A 25,395-nucleotide genomic window follows, 5' to 3' on the forward strand; every position below is an offset into this window, starting at 1 on the left:
AATTGAAATAGGTGAAAACTGAATTTGAAATGTCACTTTAGACGGCATACTTTCTCATCTTGTTGCGAAGAAATCGAGGCGGAGACGAAGAGGCGTTTGAAAATACTCGAAGCGGTGCAATTGGACAATTTTTTTGAAATACCAGGCCGTATATTAACGGTTGGACAGCGAATGTTAGGCAATTCGAGACCTAGCATAATAACTTGACACTGTCCTAACGACATATCGTTAAGTATCAATAAAATATGGATAATTTATTGATTATCAATCGCAGCGTCTCTAGTTGGCAGTATTAAGAGCCATAAATATGGACAAAAATAATTTCATCATCGTGTTAAAACGTAAAGTAACATAATTTCTTGTTCATCATTTTGCCGGAGCAAAGGCAAACCAGTTAACCCATCGATTCTGTGTATCACGACTTCCGTTTGGAACAACTTCTCCAGAAACGTGTCTGCACCATTGTATAATGGCTACAAAACGCATACATTAACCGATACAAGCCAGTTTTAAATATTCCGTGTGGAGACAGCTTAAGTCGATTGCGGTACAGGTAACCGATCCCTACCGTACGAATATAATTTGCATATCAGATTATCGATCGGAGTAAATCATTGCAGGTCGGCAGGCCGGTAGATCTGCCGGAAGGTAAGCCGATATCTCCAGATAATATTGATTCCTGATTGTTCTCTCTTTAATTACGTCATTCGTTTCCCGTCACCCTGTATCAAAGTATTTAATTAAATGAAAAATCTTGATAGATCATCGCCGAAGATTATCTTCCTGTCGAAAAGAAAAATTGCGATCATTATGACCCGATTAAATGCTCATTGGAAAGTATAAATACGTTAATTAATCATTTTTCGGAACTCCACTTTAGAGATCTTCCAATTTAATGTAGGTGAGTTATGCGGAGTGAATTAATTACTGAAGCTCATTGATACATACAAAGATAAAATAAGTGCTTGTTTAAAATTATTTATATGTAAGCAAATTTTATTTTAATAAAGTTCCTATCTCCTTTAGATATTAAATTCTAAAAAGACGCTCAAATTCTTTCAAATTATTCTCATACACAAATAAATTAAATTTTAGAATTTCAGAAATAAATTTTAGAAACAAAATTCCTTATCTAAAAATTAGTACATACAAAAATAAATTAAATTTTAGAATTTCAGAAATAAATTTTAAAAATAAAATTTCCTACATAAAAATTAGTACAAAATGGTACAAAAATTAGTACATACAAAAATCTAATAAATTCTAAAAAACTCCCAAATTATTTGCAACTTACAATCTTGAAAAATCATTAAAAAAAATTATTTCTACAGAAAGAATATTTTGTGCACAATTGTGCTCTTAACAGTAAAAGCTGTTAGAAATTTTACGGTTAAAACATGTCTAGTTGGTAACCCACTGGGGTAACGGCAAACAGAGCCAAACACTGTCATCGTAAATCTTTTATTCGGCAGTTTTACAACTCTGTTTACGCCACTCGCTGACAAAACCGTCCAAACTTTCTGCAGAAGCAACGAAAAAGAAAGGTCAACGAGCAACGTGACTCATTACGGTTACCATAGAATATCTACAATTTATCGGGTTGACTGAGTTTTACGACGCTCCTATGCTTTCACGAGTGTAAAAGTAAAGCAATTACAATTTTTTCGCAGTGTAGGTAAAAATGAAAAGGCAGGTTTCTACAGGTAGGTGGGGTGGTAAAAGGTCTGGATGTCGATGTTAACAATAGAACGACTCGCGTTAACGCACGTACGCACATAATTCGATGAAATTTAGAATTTAATGTTTGTTCGCATATCTAAAATTTTATGGTATATTATAAGATATAGCAAAATTTAATATTGTTAGGTTTGTTGTAATTTTGTAAACGCGCGCGGTTGAAAGGAGCGAATGAGGGCTAGAGAGAGAGAGAGAGCGAGAGAGAGAGAGAGAGAGAGAGAGAGAGAGAGAGAGCGCAAGAAACAAAAGGACGCGAAACGGCCGGAATCGAGTGAGTGCGATTCATGCAGAGAGCGAGTGTACAGTGTAAAGAAAAATATAGCAGCGCAACATTCACATCGACTCCGAATCATTTTCCTTATTCTTTCCTTACCCTAATTTTCTCCTTTCCTCCCCAATTTTCCCTTTCCCCCTTTTCCTCGAAAAATACTACAGGTTATTTAGTATTATTGAGTTAAGTGTGAACCATCGACTGCGCATATGTTTCATATTCAAGGATGTTTGAAGAATATTTTCTTGAAAAGTATTGTAACTTAAAAAATTCTTAATTTCAGTTTCAAATATTTTATTAAAAATTGAAAAATTTTTAATTTTATTTGTGTCTTTAAAATTCTTAATTTTTATAGTATTAACTTTTTTAAATTATGTTTGAATTACTATCTTTCAAATTTTATTTTCAAATTACTAAATCAATTAGATTTTAAAAAATTAAATTTTTAAAGTTAAAACTGCAAGAAGTTGGTAATTTGAATTCTTGAAGTTTGTTTATTTTTTAAACAAATATGAAATATTTTAAATATAAAAATTTGATTTTACATTTTTAAATGTAGAAGTTGACTAAATTCGAAACTTATATTTTATTAAATTTCTAAAATCACTATATGTGAAAAGTTTTAATAGTTCATTACTAAATTTGGAAATTAAAAATTTTTACATTTTGATACTAATAAATTAGATAATTTCTAAGTTTTTAAATTATAGAATTTGAAAATACTAAATTTTTAAAGTACTCAATTTTTTAATTTCAAAGTTACCAAATTATTAAGTTAACAGATTACGAAATTAGTAAATTTGGAAATTGCAAACTTTTAAAGCTTTAAATCTCTAGGTTAATAAATTACCAAGTTATCAAGTTACCAAATTACTGCATTTAAAAATTAAACTTTTGTCTTAATTTCTAGGTTATCAAATTATTAAGTTGCCAAATTACTAAATGTGGCAACTTCGAATATTTACAGTTATCAATTTCTATCCTATGAAATTTGAAAATTGAAAATATTTAAAATGCAAAATTTTCATAATTCTAGATCCATCTTGCCCTAGTTCTAATTCTAAACTATTCAATTATTAAATTTACAAACTTAAAAACTTAAGAATTTGATATTTTTGCATATGTCTAACATTTCTCCTCTGCTTAACAAAAAACTATCTCTTCCATTGTCGTTTGCATGTTTAATATTCCAAAATCTCTTTCCTAAATTTTGTAAAATTAAAACTGCTTAAAACCAAGGCGACAAAAGTACAATTTTTCCAGTGACAGAACTATCTAGAATTTTGTAAGGTACTTGCAGGTAGAAGATGCGTGCGCGTCATAATACTAATAAGTGGTCACTTTCGTGCTCCAACCTATTCTTCTTCGGTCGACAACAACTATATTCCCCCGATTATACGTATACCTGACTTTATTACTTTTTACAACCGCACCGAGTCCCTTGTTCGCAGAACACTGTATGTTTTCAAGCCGGATAGTAATTATAGTATTAGAAGGTGTTCTGTTGAAAATATAAATGCAAAATTTGCTGGAAGCGAGTCAAAAGTTATTATGAGTAATAATTGCCTATCAATTTCGAATTGTTTCGAATATATACTTTGCAGCGAAACGATGTATAGCTTAGTTTTATAATATTATAATCAATAATAAATCATTTTACTTGTTTTCAGTTAACAATCAGTTTCATTATTACATATAACACTAATATGATATGTGTATAAATGTTATAATTATATAAATGTGACATGTGTAATATTATATACCATATTAATGCGATGTGTATATTATTGCATATCATATAAATTTGAGATGTGTAGTATTATATATCACAGTTATGTGCTATGTGTACTATTACATGTTATACAAATGTGATGTGAGTAATGTTACATATTATATACATGCGATACGTGTACTATTACATGTTCTACAAATGTGGTGTGTGTAATATTACATATCACACTCATGTGATATATGTACTATTATACATCACACTATTATGACACGTGTACTATTGCATATTGTACTAATATGGTATGTGCAATATTATATATGACACTAATGTAATGTGTGAACTATTACATATCATACAAATGTGATACGTGTAGTATCACATATCACACAAATGTGACATATGTAGTATTACATATCATACTAATGTTCCACATTTACTATTACATATCATTCAAATTTTTATGCGTATAGTATTATAGCACATTAACATCATATGTGTTCTAGTACATGTCATACAAACATGATATGTGCACTATTATATATTACATCAATGTGACATGTGTATTACTACATATCATACTAATATAGTATGTGCAGTATTACATATCATACCAATATGGTATGTCCAGTATTATATATCACACTAATGTAACATGTGTGCTGTCATATATCATACAAAAGTGATATGTGTAATATTATATATAACGCTAATATGATATACTTACATATCATACTAATGTGACAATATAATGCGAATACAGAAAAACTAATCCTACAATTGGAAACCGAATGACTGAACTCAGAACTCAATCCTCGTACAAAATACAATTCAACATAATTAAATTTCGTCACATTTGAATAACAACGTGCGTCATGAATTAAACTCGATGTCAGAAGCCAAGGTCTCTAAAACTCTGCGAACCCACTAAAAGATTGCGTTCCACGCATAGTAAGTAAGTACGTGAAACTGCTGTACCTAGCACTGTTAGAAACGTTTATTTCAATGTAAAACAAAAAGTGGCTATCCAGATTCCATGCCACTGTGCGCCACCCTCTAATGGCGCCCGCCACCGCTACGTGGGCGGAATTATTTTCTAGTAACGCGTGTTACGTTACCACCCCGTAAATTTAAGTATCCGTCGCGACGCGTGGGCGTCGTCCAATCGCATTATTACATTCTAGCACGGTAAATCAAGCGAAACGGTGCACCGTAACATTTCAGCATCGACCCTTTGCTCGTTGATCGAGCTTTTGGTCAATCGAAGCCTTGTTTTCGTGCGACTGCACACCGATAGATCGAAGGTATTATTTTCTGATAGGTATCAGATCAGAATCTAACGAGCTGCGACTGAAATACGAGGGTTGGTTAATCTATCTCTACAGATGTACGTATTTTCCTTTCGAAAATTGATTGCCTACAGAAACCAATTTTTTTTGCCATTTTCTGGGTAAAATCGAACTTGCTTCAATTCTTAACGTTGCGTTTAATCATTTACGTAACAGAAATGTATGGTGGAGTGTTCGCTTCTGATTTTAATTGGACTTTATAAACTTTGTATTGGCAGTATTTGTGCTGGCAGTATTTATGTGAATACGTATTTTTTATCGTTCATGTAATACACGTATTTTGTATGAATGACTAATAAACGACATTTCGCTTTTCAACGCATGTGTGTTCGTACATTTTATATATTTTTTATAATGTAAGTTTGTAGTAATTTATGGATGATTTATAAATCGTTCGAGTTTTATTGAAACATAAAATAATTGTATAAGGTGTTTTACGTTACCATTTTATTTTCAATCTTGAGGTCAGTGCATTTACATCTGAATTGTGTCTAACATCTAAACTACATTAAGAAATAAATATTCGCGAATCGTACAATGTTAAAGATAGGAACTCCAACACAGAACAGCTAAGAAAATCGCATAATTAACAGGTGAATTTAAACCATCCATAACCCTGTCAACGAACCCCAACTTCAAACCCGTCATTTGTTCATTGAAAGCAAAGATAGCTACAGGGATTCTAGAATCTCGAATCGGCTGGTAATCACCGTTCTAAACGCGAGTTTCTCGAGAAATTTTTGCCCCACGGCTTCGTTTCTATTATCGATCGTTTTAAAACAATGCATGCAGAATATTTGTCGGCAAATTGCAACGGCATAGAGTGTCGATATCTGAAACGGCCTTTTACGACGAAGGGCAGAGCGGAACTACGCTGGGCATAAATCCCTGTTTGCCGGTCGGGATATAAATCGTACAGTTCAGAGGCGAAAGCACTAGGAGGCAGGATATGCCACGTAACTACCGGGGTCTTTTGAAATTCTCCAGGCCCGTCGAAACAATGTAATGAGAATCTTGTCCGATGGAGGGAAACGCGAACGTGGATCTAACCGGACAATGGAACAATTGATAAACGATTCTCGATCGAGCGAATTATTGCCGGACATTCTATCAGATCATTCTGTAACTAACGTCAATTCTTGAAATGACACGATGGAATGTGTTACGAAGATTGATTCGTTCGAGCGTGACGGGTATGTAAACGATTTCGGAATTAAGCAATGATATGCATTGTATGATTGATATTGAGTCGAGATCAAATAAGGATACGAATATGCTGGAACGTAAGATAAAGAGGTTTAACAATCGCGTGTTTTTAAGGATATTTGAGGGTTTGACAATTTGGGGACATGGTAATTTAGTAATTTGGGAATGCAGAAATTTGGAAATCAAGGGATTTGGGGAAATTCAAGGATATAAGGATATAAAGATTTTTGGAAATAGCAATTTTATAATATCGGAGCTTTTGGAGTTTGCAATTTTATAATATTGGAATGTTGGGATTTTGGGATTGTTGGATATCGGTATACATAGGGATTTTGGGGTATTAGAATATAGGGATTTTGGGATTTTGGAATTTTGGAATTTTGAGACTTTGAGATTTTGGAATTTTGGGACTTTGAGATTTTGGAATTTTGGGACTTTGAGATTTTAGAATTTTGGGATTTTAGGATATTAGGAGTTTGGAATTTTGGAATTTCGGGATTATAGTATATTAGGATTTTGAGATTTTGGAATTTTAGGAAATTGAAATATTGGAATATAGGGATATAGAGAAATAGGGATATAGGGATGCAGGGACGTAGGGATATGAAGATATAGGAATATTGAGATATTGAAATATAGGGATTTTAGGATTTTAAGAAATTGAAATTTTGAAACTTATGGAATATTGGAATTTTGGGATTTTTTGAGTTTTGAGTTTTTGCGATATTGAGATATAGGAATTTTTGAATATAGGAATTTATGAATACAAGAATTTTTGTGCATAGAAATTTACGAAATATTCTATATAGAAATTTTTAGAATAGTAATTTTTGGACACAGGTATTTTGAGATATAGAAACTTTTTGATATAGAGATTCTTGGATATAGGGATTTTGTACAGGACTTTGGAAATAAGTAAATTTACAATATAAGAATTTTGGAATATATGGATTTTACGGTATAAATATTTGGAGACCTAGGGATTTGTCGATATAAAATTTCTCAAAAAAATAATGACATTTGGAAATCCTGATCTTTAAAAATGTACAAAAGGAATTTCAACATTTGGAAATGTGACAATATAAAAATTTAAATATTGAAAACTTTGAAAATTAAAAAACTAATATTTAAAAATTTCTAAACACAAATTTTCGGGTGAATTGAAATTGAAAGTAAAATATTGAAAATCTTATATAAATTGAATGTTTCAATTTTGAAAATCGTCATTTATGAACCATAATTGAATCATTCACCTTATTTATCCTAACTTAAAACAAAAACTATTCAAATCTTAATCTACTGTTATCAAATAATATATCTTATATCAGTAAGAGAGCACATGAGCACGTGAAGAACACCAAGAATAAATGAATAATTTTAATAATAAAACAATAGCATATGAAAGTGAATAAAAACAAGTTATTCCCCTTGTAACTGTTAAAGTACCGTTTTCCCCAAATAAAATTTCGCTTAAAAAATATTATTGACCTAACCTTGTTGACTACTAGGAAACTGATTAGAGGATATTTCCTCTATATCGATACTCTCTAACGAAGCCTAGCATGCTCACCGGTGAACAGGTCGTGAATTTATAGTTTACGAGGAAGCGTATTTGACACGAGGCTCGTTGAATTATGAACTCGAACGAAAGCCAGTCGACTATTACGTTATCTCTCATTAAGCATGGTTGCACGATAAAGCGGCCAATTGAAGTAACAGATAACCGTGCATCCTTCGCTCGCGGAAGATATCGGATTCAGGGGCTAATAATTCGATTTGTTATCGACACGCAGACTGTAACAGTGGGCACATGGATTTAATGTTTAATCAAGATTCATGTGAGAGTAACAAAGTAATAGTATTCGCGATGAGTATTAGTGCATTTGCCCGGCAGGAATACAGATTAAATCGCTTTCAAGGCATCCGAACCATGTCGGGAATAACTGGTAGAATCACGCTGTTATTCGCTTCCTGTGTCATTCAGGATTATTGGATGGTTAACAAACTGATTTTCGAGACACGAGTTTAACTTGTTAATTGGTCTGGACGAGTTAATTCGTTCTTCGTACATAATGATACAGCTGTAGCCTATTCGTATATTAGTTCGTGTTAGAGTAAGCTTAGTATGTATACCGACAGTAGCAAAACCTGATTCGAAATTAATACAAATGTGAAAAGCGATGAAAACGCAATTTTCTATTTATGAGTAAAATGGATTAGAGAATTTGTATATGTTTAGTTTGCGTTGGTAATTATTTCGATATTTTGATATCAATTAATTATATCAATTGTATAAATCATATCAATCAGGTATGTTCATTGTGTTAATAAATTACATCAATTATATCGATTATTTCAATCATTTCAATTCAATGATTAATTATTTCGATTAATTATTTAATTTCAATTACTGCAATTCTTTCAATTCATTCAATTCTTTTGATAATTTCGATCATTTCAAGTATTTTAATTAATTCAATTACTTAAAGTATTTCAAGTATTTCAAGTATTTCAGTTCTTTCAATTCTTTCAATTCTTTCAATTCTTTCAATCCTTTCAATTCTTTCAATCCTTTCAATTCTTTCAATTCTTTCAATTCTTTCAATTCTTTCAATTCTTTCAATTCTTTCAATCCTTTCAATCCTTTCAATCCTTTCAATCCTTTCAATCCTTTCAATCCTTTCAATCCTTTCAATCCTTTCAATCCTTTCAATTCTTTCAATCCTTTCAATTCTTTCAATTCTTTCAATTCTTTCAATTCTTTCAATTCTTTCAATTCTTTCAATTCTTTCAATTCTGTTAATTCTGTCAATTCTGTCAATTTCTCAATTATTCCAAGCATTTCAATTCTTTCAATGTTTCAATTATTCCAAGTATTTCAAGTCTTTCGATTATTTCTATTGTTTCAATTATGTCGCCTTTGTCGATTATATCAGTCACGTAAGTTACGTCAGTTTTATCAATTATATTAACAATATCAGTGACATTAAATAATAAAACTTACTAAAACTAAATTATACATGACATAATCACCTTAATGAAAACATGAAAACAGGGCACTGTGAATAAAACAATAAATAGAATGCAATACATATTATATTTTGTCTTTGATTAACAAATAAATTTTGATTAGAATAAGATGTTCCAAAAATCGTGTTACAAATGTCTATGATTAGTGTTATGATTAGTGATCTACAATCTATGTGTTATGTTTCTGCACGCAAAAATAGACTAAATGAAAATAATAACACTTTTATCTACATGTCTTATGAGTAAATTGAATTTAAAAATTCTTGAGAGAATTTGCAACAAAATTCATTTGCAACCTAAGAATACAATTTCAAGTTGCTCCAATAATTCATCAGCACGTTACAAGACATAATACTCAAAAGCTACCAATCTTTAGCAACATATAAAAATATGTTACATGAACTAAGGATATAAAAACGTGTAATATAAATTAGAGATTTCAAAATGTGTACTATGAACTACAGATATAAAAATGTCTACTATAAATAAAGGATATATGTCATATGAAATATGACGGAAATTTGTCATATAAATTAGGGGTATAAAACTATGTATCAAAAATCAAAATCGATGCCATCAATCTGAGTATACAAAAATGTTGAAAATGTAGTGCCCCAAAACGGAGATCGCAAATTGCAATCGATCCACGCGGAATTAATAAACGACAAATGAAGCAATCGATAGCCCTCTGGCGATTCATGTACGCATCGATGAATGGAATGCTACGTACAAGATAAAACGAAACGGATATTTACTGCGACTGAAGCTGTATCCGTATCTGCGTTTACAAAGTGGCTAAGCGCGTGTACGCTCGGCGAGCACCGGCTCCGAGCCGAAGAGAGCAACACGAAACACCATTGCCTTTAGCCGAGATCAACGGCCAGTTTATGGAAATTGCCAGGATGTACGGAAATTGATTGGATACAAGTTGGCGGTATGCGGGGGACCACCCGCAGGTGCTAGAATGGCTTTTAGCTGTGGTTACACGCATGAAAGCTCGCGCGTATCTGTGGCCATTTCTAAATGGAAGTCCAGCGAAAGGCTACCTGGAGAAACCTGGACGATCAATGGATATGCAACAAGGGAAATACAGGGTGCTCCGACAGGAAGTACGAAGCTGAAAAGTTGCCATTTCGAACGTTTGTCCGATTGCTTGTAGCGTAATAGGTCGATCTCGAACGCAATCATGAAAACGAGGTACACGTATTTTGCTACTAGCTGAGGTTACATTCAAGTAACTGCGCTATTTGTTTATTGCATACAGGAAAAACTATTGTAATATACGGGTTCATGTGAGAGAATGTATATAGGGTGATTCAGAGAACTGGGACAAGATACCCTTTCTTAACCAGTTAATTGTGGCGATCTTTTTATAAAGCGCGCAACATTGTGCGTCGCCATAATCAAGCGATGACGAGTTAGCTCTCAAGAATTTATGAATCCATCTCAAATCATGTACACTTTTTATTTGTTTATTTCATTTCGTGTTGATCTCTAAACATTTTAAACATATTACAACTTACGAATATAATTTAGTTTTCGCCAAAATTACAATTTAAATATCAAATTGTAACAAAATTTTACACATGACGGATATAGTCGTGATGACACAAAATTCTGTCACATCTCTATGATGGATATAGTCTTCAAACACACTTAACTGGTTAAACAGAAATAATGACATGAGGAAAATGACAAAAAGTGATATGGATAGAGAGATACAAGATTACAGATAATTATATTTTGAGTACTTTGTAATAAAATACGTTTCTGACACAAAATGTTCAATATGAAGTATTGACATTTCGATGATCTTGGAGTAGTACTTTTAAATGTAGAATATTAAAAGATTGATTTAATTTAACAATTAGGGTGCGTTGAAGAATAAAATGTAATTGCACTTGGAGGGTGCATCCACATAAATGATGAAAACATAGCCAGTCAGGATGTATTATATTATTTCATTTTCTTCTATTTTCACTAAAAAAAGAAAATTGCAATAACTTGTCCCAGTTTAAGGAATCATTTTGTATATGTATTGGGTGTTCGTGTTTCTTCCCGCAAAACTATACCAGCAAATTGTACGAGCAAAAACTGAGGAAAAAATATTATATAACATTTTTATAACAAAAATTGAAATTACAATGAGATCTGATATTGTAAATGTTCAATAATGTCAGATAAGTAAGAAAATAACATGAATCGTTAGATATACATTGTTGCAACAAATAGCTGCGTGATTTATGCATTTTAAGTGGATGAGAAAAAGCGATAGGTTTGAGTTCTGATGGCTTTTATAGTGAAATTGGCGACACATAATGAAAACACGTGTATCCCATCTTCATGAGCATGACTGAAAAGGTGGATCTATTACGACATAACCAATCAAACTCATATACCTTCTTCTAGCCAACTTTACACAGTACATTACGTAAAGAAAGCTTAGAGTTCTGGTAAGGTTCCATTAAGAGTTACAATGATAGAGTGGTTTTTCTCCACATACCTATTTCCATACGCACATTTTTCTCCTCGCTTGAGAGATTAATAAATGTGGCAAAGAATCGAAAGGAAAACTCACGGAAGAATTGACTTGCATAGATGTTAACCCTTAACCTACAACTACGTATCACGTGACGCACGCTACAGTTGTGATAAACCAGACTCGTATTTTCACTGCAATTGAATTTTGGGTTCAATTCTAATTACCTGTATCATCAAGGATTGTTGAAAGCAATGCTTAATATTTTAACATTCTTTAGTTGTCTTAACGTTGTAACAATAATTAGGTATCTGTGAACGCAACTGCCTAGAAAATTATAGGTTAAGGGCTGAAGTGTTTTATGTACCGATTTATACACTTGAGAAGCTTTTGTAATCCTTGTCTTCTGCGAAAAAGCACGAGAACAATAATTTTGCCTATTCAAGTTTCAAGCAACGAAACAATTTCCCGCTTTCTTTTCCAAATTCTTCGCATAATCACGCGAATCCATAGAGCCCGATTTTGAAATTGACTCCTAAAATGTTATAAAAATATATGTTTGATTTTAATAAAATTTTAAGAGTCGAATTGCAAAATCGGATTCGGTAGCTGTATAATAACGTAAAGAATATTTTTAAAAAGAAAGTAGGAGAAAATATTGCTTCGTTGCTTGAAAATCGTGCGTCGGCGAAATTGTAGCTAATGTCTCTCCGCTGTGGAGCAAGAGGGACAATGATCGCTGAAGTTTCTTGTATTTCGCCGTATAGGATCCCAAAGTCAATTCAGAGTTGTTCGCTCTCCTAAAAGTTGGAAGTACTCCAGATACCAACAATTCCCGATAACGAACCCGTCGAACTCGGGTTTCAAATGATAAAATGATAGAAAATAAAAATGTTGAGTAAACTGAAGGTCCACCCGTTACACGTTCAACCCACGCATTCTAGACAGTCAGACTAGTACGGTCAGTCAGGTGGGTACAGTCAAGAGCAAATCTGGTTTCACTAGGGGAAATCTGATGAACGAGGGGGAGAGAATCTTTGTTCAATGAATTTCAGACGGTAGATTTCGATATTTAGTATTTTGGAGAATTTAGAAAAGCAATTTAAGAGGTATTGAAGAGTTTATTTTAAAAATTAAAAAACTCGGAAAACTTGGGAATTTAAATCATAAGAAAAATTAAAATATTATTAAAAACGTTAAAAAATTTTCTAATTTGAAAATTCAACCATAGAGACCTTCATCGTAATATGGAGACCATGGCGTCTCTTCAAATATTTAAACTAACCATGTTTCTATGCAAGGTTATGTAATTTCTTGAAAAAATCCATCCACCTTTTAACCCCTTGCATTCTTATGTCAAGTGTGGCTCAACATCACACTTCTTATAAATACTATAGATAATTAGAGAGGTTGAATATAAAAATACTGAAAATACTTATAATAAATAGAAGATAGACTCCGCACTGTTGCAATATATTTGATTGAAAACCCCTTTCTTGATCTATTTTGTAAATTAAGAAGATAGTGCGTAACAGAAATGAAAGAGTGCAAAGAATTGACAACCCTAAAATAAAGTCCAGTTACCAATTTCATGAAATAATAGAAACGATAAAAATCTGAAAATTTGGAAATAAAAAAAAAATAAAAAATATGATATTGGAGAATTGGCAAGTTCACATAATTATCTATATCGAAAGGAAGCGTACGTTGCAGCCGAGTGTACACAAGGAGTTAAGGAGCAAGCAGCAAGGAAACAAGGAGCAAAGAGGAGGAAGTCAGCCGGTCGAGGTATCTGATGGGCCGATTGCATCATTAGCGAGTGTACGTGCTTGCTAGAGAAAGAGCTCGCCTCTTTTTAGACGAGAAACAGGAAAGGGTAGGGGAACAGGGGCGAGGAAAACGATCGAGAAACACCAATTAAATCTGATAGCGACGGCTATTCCGATATTCAGTGCAAATGACGTACGAAATCGATGCGTTCTGCTCGGGACAACCGATCGGGAATCGATCGAGGAAGCTTTCAATCTTCGATCTCCGATAATAATCGTAACTATTTTCAGCTCAACGGGACGATCGCTCGTGTTGATAAAGCCGCGGATTAAAGAGCTGCACGATCAGGAAAGCGAAGTGGACTCGATAAAGACGAGATAGGCACACGTTCAGAACACGATTCGAAAGAAATGGAGATGATACGCTTTTGATACTTGCTCCAATATTGCTTGTTTTTACTTTTTAAAGGTAGTTCTTCAAAACACGTATGTGGGAAAGTGAATGTTTCTGCTATTACAGTTCATTCGAAGACTTGTTATTAAAAATGTTTTGCGTTTATTATTTATTTTAGACGTTATCAATTATACTGATTAACGCATGGACTGTTGAACGCGTGTCTGGTTTCATTAGGATAGTTTAGAAGTTTTGCAGATTGAGAACTTTGGGGAATTTGAGGATTTTGAAATTTCGGAGTTTAGTGTTTTGAAATTTAGGGAACGGAATGTGTGCAAATTCGGGGATTTAGAAATGTGGATTTGGAGAATTAGAGATGGAGAAATGTGGGAGTTTGGGACAGTTAGAAGTATAGAGATTTGGAAATTTTGGAATTCAAAAAATTTATGAAGTTTATGAAATTGATGAAATTGATGAAACTGATGAAACTGATGAAATTAAAAAAATTCAAAAAATTTAAAAAACGTAACAAAGTTAACAAAATTAACAAAGCTAATAAGGTTAACAGAGTTAACAAAGTTAACAGAATTAACAGAATTAACAGAATTAACAGAATTAACAGAATTAACAGAATTAACAGAATTAACAGAATTAACAGAATTAACAGAATTAACAGAATTAACAGAATTAACAAAAGTAACAAAAATAACAAAATTAACAAAACTAACAAAATTAAGAAATTTAACAAGAATTAAGAAATCTAGGAATTTAGGAACTTGCAATTTTCAGAAATTATAAATTTGGGAACTTGAAAATTTAAGAACTTGATAGTCAGGAAATTGGTATTCTGAAAATTTGCAAACTAAAAAATTTTGGTATTTATAAATTTATTAATCAAATATGTAAGAATTTGAAAATACAGTAATCCAGAAATGTGAAAAACTTACAATCTTCCAAATTTGCAAATTAACAATAATTCCCCATGCAACTTGTCTCAATCCTACTAAAAGTATACCATTTGTTTCAGAACCTTAAATTACCCACAGCATACAATCCAAAAGCATCCACATTATATACACCTTAAGTTGCTAAAAGTACTCGTTAAAATTATCTGAAGTCTATCAATTCCAAACTCGAAGACCGTGAAAGATATTGAGTGGTCCTAATGCGGTGGTCCAGCAACCGCAATTAACGTTGCAGCAAGATTGCCACAAGATTGCCAGGCTAAATAAGTACATTGAATCATGATCAAGTTTCGTGCAGAAGTATCGCTTAAAATTGCCACTAAGTCATTTCTTTCACAGTTTCAAAGGCGGGGGTACAGAAGAAAAGACGGGCTCCGTTCGATTCACGAACGCCTTATCGATCGTACTGCACGATAAAACGTCATTCCCTTTTTAAATCGCCGCCGATATACAATACGAAGTGCCGGCGATCCTCTGGCCCGATAAGAGCCTATATAAGGACCCTTTATGGACAGTGACACGGAGGCGACATTTCGTGGCTGTTCTTGCTGCCGCCTCCTCCTCTTCCTCTTCTTCTTCGCGCGCTTTCCGCCTCGATCGGCCAGCAGCGCTTAGAGTCCTTTTGGTCTTTCGATGCTTCGCGCAAAAACTCGACGAAACCGCGGAATGCTGTCTCGAATTCTATTCCCTGGTGTATAGATTTTCGACATACCGTCATCCGTGTTCAACGTTTCATTTTTCGGGATAATTTATTAGATCAGCGGTTCTCAACGGGGAATTATGTCTAATGAAAGCGGAAACTGCACTTCCGAATGACTCCCAGTTCAGTGCTGAAATTTAGTGTGTATATACAACTTTTCATATCTGTTGTGAAAATCAACGTCTCTTATGGTTCACGAGATATTCACATTTCAATATTATTATTAATTCGATAATATTTCGAATAGTTTTTCAGGTTCTATAAATGTATATTTTCATTTATTTACTACTTAGAATAAATGAGTCTATAAGTGAAAGAAATTAAGTCCTTGGCTTCTAACGTTAAGTCAAACTCATGACGCACATTACAGTTCACATATAACAAACCCAAATCTTATTTGCATACGATCGAATTTTGAGTTCGATAACAATTATAATTGAAGATCACTAAATACAAAATATACCGAACATGTTAACTTTCTTTATTTATCTTAAAGTTGTACTAATTAGGTAGCTATAACTGACGTACCGCAGAGAAGCTTGTAGGTTAAGAAGTTGTGAATATGATTTTTCTATTGAGAATGGTTCGAGTTGCTGGTAATATGAATGAATAAAACTACCAGTACAAAGGATTTATGTAGTCCAAATTATTAATGTAACTTTTCAAATAAAACACTGTATCGCAACTAACAAAGAGTCTCGACACTTGAAAGAATATCAAATCACCGATGCAAGACAGCCTCGATGAAGACGACTGACATCTCTATCTGGCTTCACTGTCAGATCAACAACAGTCTTCTGCACATCACCCTGACGAGATACCTGACTCACCTTTGAGCACCCATATCGTAGCTCAAGAGTAAAAAAAGCCATCCGATTTATCCTATCCGAGGATCGTAGATTCAAAGCAATATCCACGCGCGATCTGGTTCTCATCACCGAGCGTGGGCATCTATCGACGATCCGCTAAAGTATCTTATCGTTGTGGCAGCAGAAAGATCGAACTGTCAGAGAAAAGTGCGAGGAACTCGAGATTGGACATCGACAGGCAGACTACACATCGAAGAATTGAACAGAAGATGGTGATCTAATAAATTTCAAGAGAGAGACCGAATGCTCTTATCAAGTGCGATCGTGTTTGTCGACATGTTCGCGGAAGCGGTGAATGAATCTTGTGTTTATCGAGAAAAACGTAAATCGTCTGGGGAGTTAGGAAGAGAGAATTTAGGGTTATTGGTTTTTTGATAGGTGATTAGGAGAAGGTTACATGGTTGATCTGATGAAAATACTTGAGGGGTGGTTTCTGTATTCTCATGTTTGTAAGTATTGCTCGAATTTTAAGTCATCGAATTTCTGAGTTTTAATATTTATAAATTACTAAATACTTATATTCTTAGATTTTTGAAAGGGAGAATTTCTGAATTACCAGTCAACATATAATTAAACTCCTGCATTTTTTAATTTTCTAGTATTCCAATATTCCATTTTTTTATTTTCTTATTTCTTTATTTCTACATTTTTCCATTTTGCGTTTACTGCATTCTTTCATTTCGTTATTCTTCCAATTTAATAAATTTTCTAATTTCCTAATTTCCTAATTTCCTAATTTCCTAATTTCCTAATTTCCTAATTTCCTAATTTCCTAATTTCCTAATTTCCTAATTTCCTAATTTCCTAATTTCCTAATTTCCTAATTTTATAATTTTTGAACTTCTTAAGTCCTCAAAAGGACAAATTTCCAAATCTCAAATTTCCAACAAATTTATGATTTCTCCAATTTTACAAGTTTTCAATTTTTCAATTCTTCAAATTTTTAATTCTTCAATTCCTAAATCTATACAGCAAGCTTAGGTGTTTCGCAAGTCTACCCTTAAGCCTCAAGAGCTCCAAAATGGTGGTCTGAAGCGTACAAATAAACAAGTACGCAGATGAACGAACAAATGCAGATCGAATCGTCACAGAAGCCTCACTACGGTCAGTAACCAGTGTAACTCATCAAATATTACACTCTTTCATTTATAAAATTCTGCTATCTAGTAGAGAATATCCAATTGAACTTTTTTATACTCCATTTTGGAAGTAACACCTAGACAGTTTTCTTGATTAGCATAGAATCTTATAAATCTGGTAAAGCAATTTATTCTTTCTACCATTGTCTACCCTCAAACTTTCAATTCAGAAGATACAAAATTGCAGCCTGTGTCGTAGTACAAGCAAATAAACAAATACAAATCGAGTTGTCTCAGGGCCTCACTACGTTCAGCAATAGAAAATCTTCACTTCACGTCTGAAAAGGTTCATTTTGCTCGACACGATACATACTTCTCATGGAAAAAGCGTTTTCAAACAATTAAATGAGACCTCAACGATGCTACCGACATAATTCCCGCAAACGATAAGAAAATTTCCTTCAAATATGCCTTTCATTTCTCACGAAACGCCCCTGGCGGACAATCAAGAAAGTTGCACGTCAGCCATAAGATTCAACCTCGTTGCGTGCCTTCTGAAAAGCGGATCAATCGAAAAGTTTCTCGTTTCCCGAGATCACAGCACCGACATCGACGAGCCCCGAGCAGTAATACGAATGTACTTTGTGGAAATGGTTCTCTGTTTATCTCCTGGCCACGATTCGCGTGCACATTATGGTAGACAGGGCCGAATCTATGCTCCAAGCAGCGTTATAAACTCGCCCAACAAAGGGCAAAATGCGAGAGCAGACGTTTTGATCATTTCCGTAAACGTAAACCGATACATGTTCGGTAAGATTCTTGTGGCACGTTGTTCCCGCTGTGTGGAACTTGTTCATTGTTACCTCTGCTGTTTGATATCTTGATTCTTCTGGTCGATACCATACGGGAACTATCGGGTTGTTCGTTAAGTTACTTGCACACCGGACCACATTTATGCGGCTGACCGGTACGGTAGACACAGAGAATTGTATATTTTGTTTAAAACTTTAAATTTATAACGTCCAGCAAGGCTCCTGGTGTGCGGAGCAACTTACTCTTTAGTTATTATCCTGTTTGCAGCTGTGGAATCGATAAATAGTACGTTTTGTAGACAAATGATGTACTTACCGGTTTCTCGGGGTTTCGAAATTTTAAAAATTCTTCGAGGTATTTTTGTATGCGGATGTAATCGTTTCGGTATGGTAAATTTTGGGTTGACATTTGGTAGCATCATATTTTTGCGGTAATCTTGTTAGTTAGTATTCAAATAAAATTTTACAATTTTTACAAAATGGGGAATAATTCAAGCTTAAATAAAAAATACGTAATAATATTAAATTTTAAATAAAAGAACAGGTAATTTTCAATTTTAAATAAACACTAGGTAAGAATTTTCGAACTCAAATATAAAGTAGGTAATAACATTTAATTTTAAATCAAAAATAGACAATTTTCAATTTTATACAAGAAATAGGTAACTTTTTAATTTTTATATTTTTGGTAGATCGAAATTTTCAATTTTAATTGAGAAAAGGTGACAATTTTGAATAAAAATGAATACCATTTAAGTTAATAATTTTTTTCTTTTATTTTTTTCTTACATACTTTTAGTCACTTTTCGAATCTTCTAAATATAGTCAAATTTTCGTTTTTTTCACTTTTAGGTCCAATATTGGAAGAAAATTAATATGTATACATGCTATTAATTTTAAAATGATTCCACTACTATAGCACTGCTCTTAGTGATATATCAGGAGTAAACAATATATCCAGTCATAAATTAGTTACTAACACTTAGGATTATTAACTGATCTGCAATAATCAGTACCATCAAGAGATCTATTAAGAGGTTTCTGATTAATGAGGTGCTAAATGATATTAAAAGATTATTTGCATTGTAATTATCTAAAGAAAACTACAACTATATACACACGAACTTTAAAGTATATTGATGGTGCTTCACGTACCATAATTAATAAAGTTATACATATTAAATAAAATTGTACAAAATTTTTTCTTCATTTAATTTTTTTTTAAATTGTTAAAAATTTATTAAACTTTGAATAGCTTTACTTAATTTCAAACGAGATTATGAAAAATTAAATAAGATTGTATAGCATTTATTAAAATTTATATAAATAATTTGAACTTCTAATGAGATTATGAAAATTAAGAAAAAATTGTATAAAATCAATAAAAATTTATACAGTTTTTTAAAGTTTTCATTGAGATGATGAGAATTAAATATGACTACATAATATTTATTAAAATTTCCATAATTGAATATTAAAAGTATTAATAGAACTATCTAAATTTAATATTAAAAATGTTACTAAGAGGAATTAAAATTTACTACTAATAATGGTAATAGGACTATTAAAATTCAATACTAGAAATATAACTAAGGACAACAATATTAAAAATGTTACTAAGACTACCAAAATTGAATATTAAAAATATTAATAGAGCTATTTAAATTTAATATTAAAAGTGTTACTAAGACTATCAAAATCTACTATTAACAATGTTAATACGATTACAAAAATTCAGTACTAAAAACCTCACTAAAGCCAACAAAGCTTAATATCACAAGTGTAAATACTCCCATGAAAAATGATGTCCAACCTCCTCCATAATTGCAATTTTGTCGAATGCCACTTCAGCTCCACCCAAAGAACAAGATAACACAAATCCGCCACAACAAAATTGCCATCAGGTTAAATGGCTTGTCATCGCCCCGAGTAAGATAACACAAAGATGAAATTGACCAAAGGCTCAGCAAAATCACGAAGAAATTTCATTTTTTATATTTAGTTATATCAGAGAACCGTATAACTAGTCATCGGATCGTAGAGCGGAGCATCTATAAAGCAGAACGAAGCGGTCCAAGTTAAACGAAGCGTGTCGATCGAAGGCGAGAACGAAGGAAGCGGTGTTCACGCAGGAAGTTAATTAACATCTCAGACAAGTCGTTCGTGGTCCGGCTGGAATGAGCTAAAGCGAACTGGGACCCCATATCTTGCGATATCTGTCCCCGTATCTCGAAGTACCTGTGAGATACGATGTCTTCGCCGCTATTTCGACTAATCGTAAATAAGGATTCGATTTCACACTCACATACTCGGGATAATTTGCGACAACGTGGCCTGATAAATCTGCTTTCTTCCGCGTGGGGGTTCGATATGTGCGAAAAGTGGTATAAAAAGGACGAACTATTTGTTAGTTTTTGTTAATGAAAAATAATCTTATGAGGTTTTTTCGACATTTTGGGATGTGGGTATTACGGATTGAAAACTGAGGTTTGCAAGGTTTTAAATTTCTGAGTTTATACATTTTTTATATATAAATTTCTCAATTTCTTAGTTTTTGCATTTCTAAATTTTTAAATCCTTAAATATCTGCGACCCTGAAGATTTACACATGTGAATTTCCGAATCTATGAATTTTTGAATTTCTAAGCTGCTGATCCTTTACATTTCCAAATTTGTATATTTCTGAATGTATGAATTTTTGAGTTTCCAAGCTGCTGATACTTTACAAGTTTAAATTGGTATATTACTGAATCTATGAATTTTTGAATTTCTAAGCTGCTGATCCTTTACATTTCTAAATTTGTACATTTCTGAATGTATGAATTTTGGAATGTTTAAACTGCTGATACTTTATATTTCTAAATTTGTATATTTCTGAATCTCTAAATTTTTAAATCTGTGAGATCCTGAATCTTTATATTTATACACAATATAAATACCTACTATAGTATAACCAGATAATACTATACTACAATACTATAAATATCCATACTACAATACCACAAGCTATAAATCCTATATAGGACTTCCCTGTCAACTCATATCAGGCTTTCTACATTTCGAAATCGGTCAACTGAGCATACACCAGCCCCATACTTCAATCAGAAATTAATCATAATATCAATTTAAACAATCATATCACGGAACTTTCTCTCGATTAATTATCCAGCACTCGAACAGGTCTGTTATCGTACTAAATCTCCACATACACGATTATTCTGTCGTTCGCATTTGCGTAGAAACGAACGATTGTCCAGAGTGACACAACGATTTATCTGAAACAGCGTCTGGCCGATGAGAAAAATGTGGCAGAAAAGAGGTCTGGCAAACGGCACAGTGACTACATTCATCTCATACTTTGCGATGGGTGGATCGATCGATCTTTCGAGTAACGGGACACGAGTCCGTGGATTACGCAACTGCCATGATTCTCGGTTAGATCAACGAAAGAGAAGCACATTTCGACCTCGAATCGAATGATTACGATTTATGGGATCCTCTGTGCTAACTGATCTGCCGGTCTGATAGCTTGAACGTCTCTTTGGAATCTAACTATAGCGAGTTCATAAACACGAGATGCGGATTCTGATATTTTCAAAGTCTGAGATGATTTATGTTTAATCTGAGATAAGGTGAAGTGGGGTAAGTTCGTAAACGGGGCAAGTGCGTATAAGGCTATTTTTATTACAATATGAGCGAAATTTCTCCATTTAGTATGTTTCTTTGTTTTGTTTCACTATATCCCCTTTTATATTTTAGCCAAGAGTACTTGTTTGCAGTATAGAGTACTTGCATAATGTAGTAAAAAGCATTTTATAGCAGATTTGTTAATAATTCTGCTCTTGCCCCATTGCACATGAAATAAAGTTTCAAAGTATTTAACTTCAAGTTACGCTCTTACACCATTTTCGGGGAAAGTGCAAAGTAGTTGACATTTTAAACAATTTTCTATTAAAATCAAAATGTACAAGGAATATTAAGGTCCTAGTTAATATTAATTAAATAGTAGTAATTGTGCAAAGCGTTCGATATCGACAGCGTTAAGTATTTACATAGCAAACTGAAAATATTTACGTTTAAATACCAACTTTACAAAAACCAATCTGCACTTACCCCACTTCACCTGATTTAAGAGTTTGCGTTTCAATGAAATTAAAAGTACGTAGGATATAAATATATCCTCGTGAAGTGTATCTATGAGAGTTTTTCCAATTTCTTTTAAAATAATAGTAATTATGAAGTGAATGACAGGTGTCTTACTGAGAATAGACTTAAGCCACTTTTTAAATTAATAATTAGATTTGTCATACAATTTAAACCAAAGTCCATTGAATACACTTTTTTGGATTTAGATTACTTTCAAAACCAATTTTTGAACTGTGAAATATGTTACTACAATTGACAACATCTCACATATGGACTTAGGCCACTTTCAAATTAAAATTAATTATTTTGTCTTCCTATTAATGGATCTAATAATCCCACAGGAAGAAATAATAATATTTATAAAATCTCACCTAATCCTTATGACACAATTAAATATTTATTATGATTTATTTTTTAATAAGAAAAATGAAGAACTTGATGTGTATAATTTAGTATGGTTCACAAAGAAATTATAACACACTGCAAAAGTGAGGATCCAGTAACTATAGAATAATATGTATAATATTAACAAATTCGTAACTGCAAAATTTTCCAAAAAGAATTCTAAACAAAATATTACAGCATCTAAATCAAAATAATTTTCTTGACTATGTTACATTGGTTAAGCTTAAATAATAATGTATTTTTTATGTCCACTAAAATACTATTTGAAATATTTATGTGACATTACAAACTCTAAATTAAAATTTCAACAACATATCTTTCACTCTAACTTTCTAATAATTTATCGAATCAATTATTTCGTTCGTTACACATGCAATAAAATACTTGAATAATACTTTCGTAAAATCGTAACCAACGGGTATTTATACATCTACTTAAGAGAAATTCTTTCTTCCAGCCAAATGCGTTATGTTTTAACATTCATGTTCATATTTATCTGTACCGTAGGTTGAACGTACGGTTATAAAATCAACGATTCTAGTCTAACGACTTCTTTGATATTATTTCTCCGACTTATTCTTCATAATTTACATTTTTTATTTAATGCAGTAGTAATGTACAGGCAACCATGGATAATTGTTATCGTAAAATTAGAGTATTATATTATGGCTATTAAAAATAGTGATATTTTTAATGCGAGCGCAAAAGAAACTAGGATTTGAGATGATGATTGCAAATTTAGATGCATGAAATATTATTTCAGTTTCGTAGCGAAAATATTATTTTAAATAATAATATTTGGGTCGTAATTACATGTTAATTTGTTATAAAGTTAACTGAAGAATTAGATATGTAGTTAGATACGTAATTCTTTTAATAATCAAATAAAAATAAGTGTACTTAGTTAAGTTACACTGTATTTTTATTAGAATAACATTTCGATTATTATTTTGGACCTTTTCTAGTATTTTCTATACATAATTAAGTGGCGAAATTAGTTTTAAGATATTGTTTATAGTTAAGTAAGATGTAAGGTTGCGTGTTTTAAATTTAAATATGAAGTTAGGTTACGTTAGTTTTAAAAATGGCGATGATCTTAATTTGATCTTTTCCAGATATTTTTTATAGTTAAGTATGAAGTTAGGTTAGACTAGTTTTAAAAATGGCGATGATCTTAATTTGATCCTTTTTAGATATTTTTTATAGTTAAGCATAAAATTAGGTTAGGTGTGTTTTGGATTTAAATACGAAATTAAGTTAAATATCTTCTTGTGCTTCAATATGAAGTTAATTTAGATATTTCTTATATTTTAATATGAAGTGATATTAGGTATTTTTTTATACTGAAGTATGAAGTTAGGTTAAGTACTTTTGACATGAGAAAGTATTTTAAACGTATTAAGTAATAAAAGGTATTAAATACTTTTTTTCCACATAAGCACGAGGTTCATTAAAAAATAACGACGGTACTATTCTAATTTTCTGCAGATGTTTTCACTTAATAGAATAACAGTTTTGACCCTATTATGTCAATCAATGGCATCATTAGAGATAATAGTTTATATAGTTATAAAAGTTATCAAATTTAATTACAGCTTGTTCTAAATTAACTGTAAGTAAATAATTGCAAACTGCTAGTTCAATTCTAGCTTTACCCATATTTAATGTACGTATTTAATAAATATTTTCAATATTTATATTGAAACCAAACTAAAAAATTAAATTAAATTAAACGAATAATACGTAAACCAGCCTAATTCTTTATCTCAACAAAGGTTATTTTTGACATACTGTATTCCTAACAATTTTCACAAATGAAAACAAAAAATCTAAATTCCGTCATTTTGACAGATTTCGTAAACCCGATGCTCATTTCTCGTACAGCTGAAACGCAATCAAAGGGACTCGACCTTTCAACTTTCACGCGAGACCACATGCAAACGTATTGGTGATAAAAATTCTGAAACGGTACTCACCTTTACAGCCATCCTCGGACAAGCCGTAATGGTCGACGTCGCAGCGATCACACCGGAAGCCAAGGACGCCATCCGCGCACCTGCATTCACCGGTTACGGGATCGCAGACCTCGTCGAGGGCACCCACGTCGCAGTCGCATTCCCGGCAACCTGCAGTCACGTTCCCGTAACCCTCGATGCAAGAGGAACAGTCACGACCCTCGAACAAAGGCTTGCACGGACACTGACCGCTCCTTTGCTCGCATTCGACCGAACTGCTGCCCACAACATCGCATTCGCATGCTGCAACAACGCCATTTTTCTTTCCATAATTATGCAATTTAGTCTTTTCCAATTTTACATCTCTTTAAATTCATTTCATCATTTTAACACTGGAACACCGATCAAGATGACTGGTTTTATAATTTCATTTTAAAATTCTTTGTTTTACATTTTTTTTCAATGATGCGACGAAGGTCACGTTTGGACTTCATCATCTG

At 32.5% G+C, this 25,395-nt stretch overlaps 1 protein-coding gene across 2 annotated transcripts in view; it reads right to left on the minus strand.

The window, feature by feature from the left end:
- The window catches only part of wb (wing blister), a 303,585-nt gene that overhangs the window by 138,495 nt on the left and 139,695 nt on the right, over nt 1-25,395 (minus strand). For both annotated transcript variants that reach the window (XM_012291696.2, XM_012291694.2), the window contains one exon: nt 24,917-25,198. In XM_012291696.2, coding sequence (XP_012147086.2) covers nt 24,917-25,198 — 282 coding nt within the window. The remainder of the gene's footprint in view (nt 1-24,916; nt 25,199-25,395) is intronic.

This window comes from Megachile rotundata, chromosome 5, assembly GCF_050947335.1.
Source record: "Megachile rotundata isolate GNS110a chromosome 5, iyMegRotu1, whole genome shotgun sequence".
Lineage (NCBI taxonomy): Eukaryota > Metazoa > Arthropoda > Insecta > Hymenoptera > Megachilidae > Megachile > Megachile rotundata.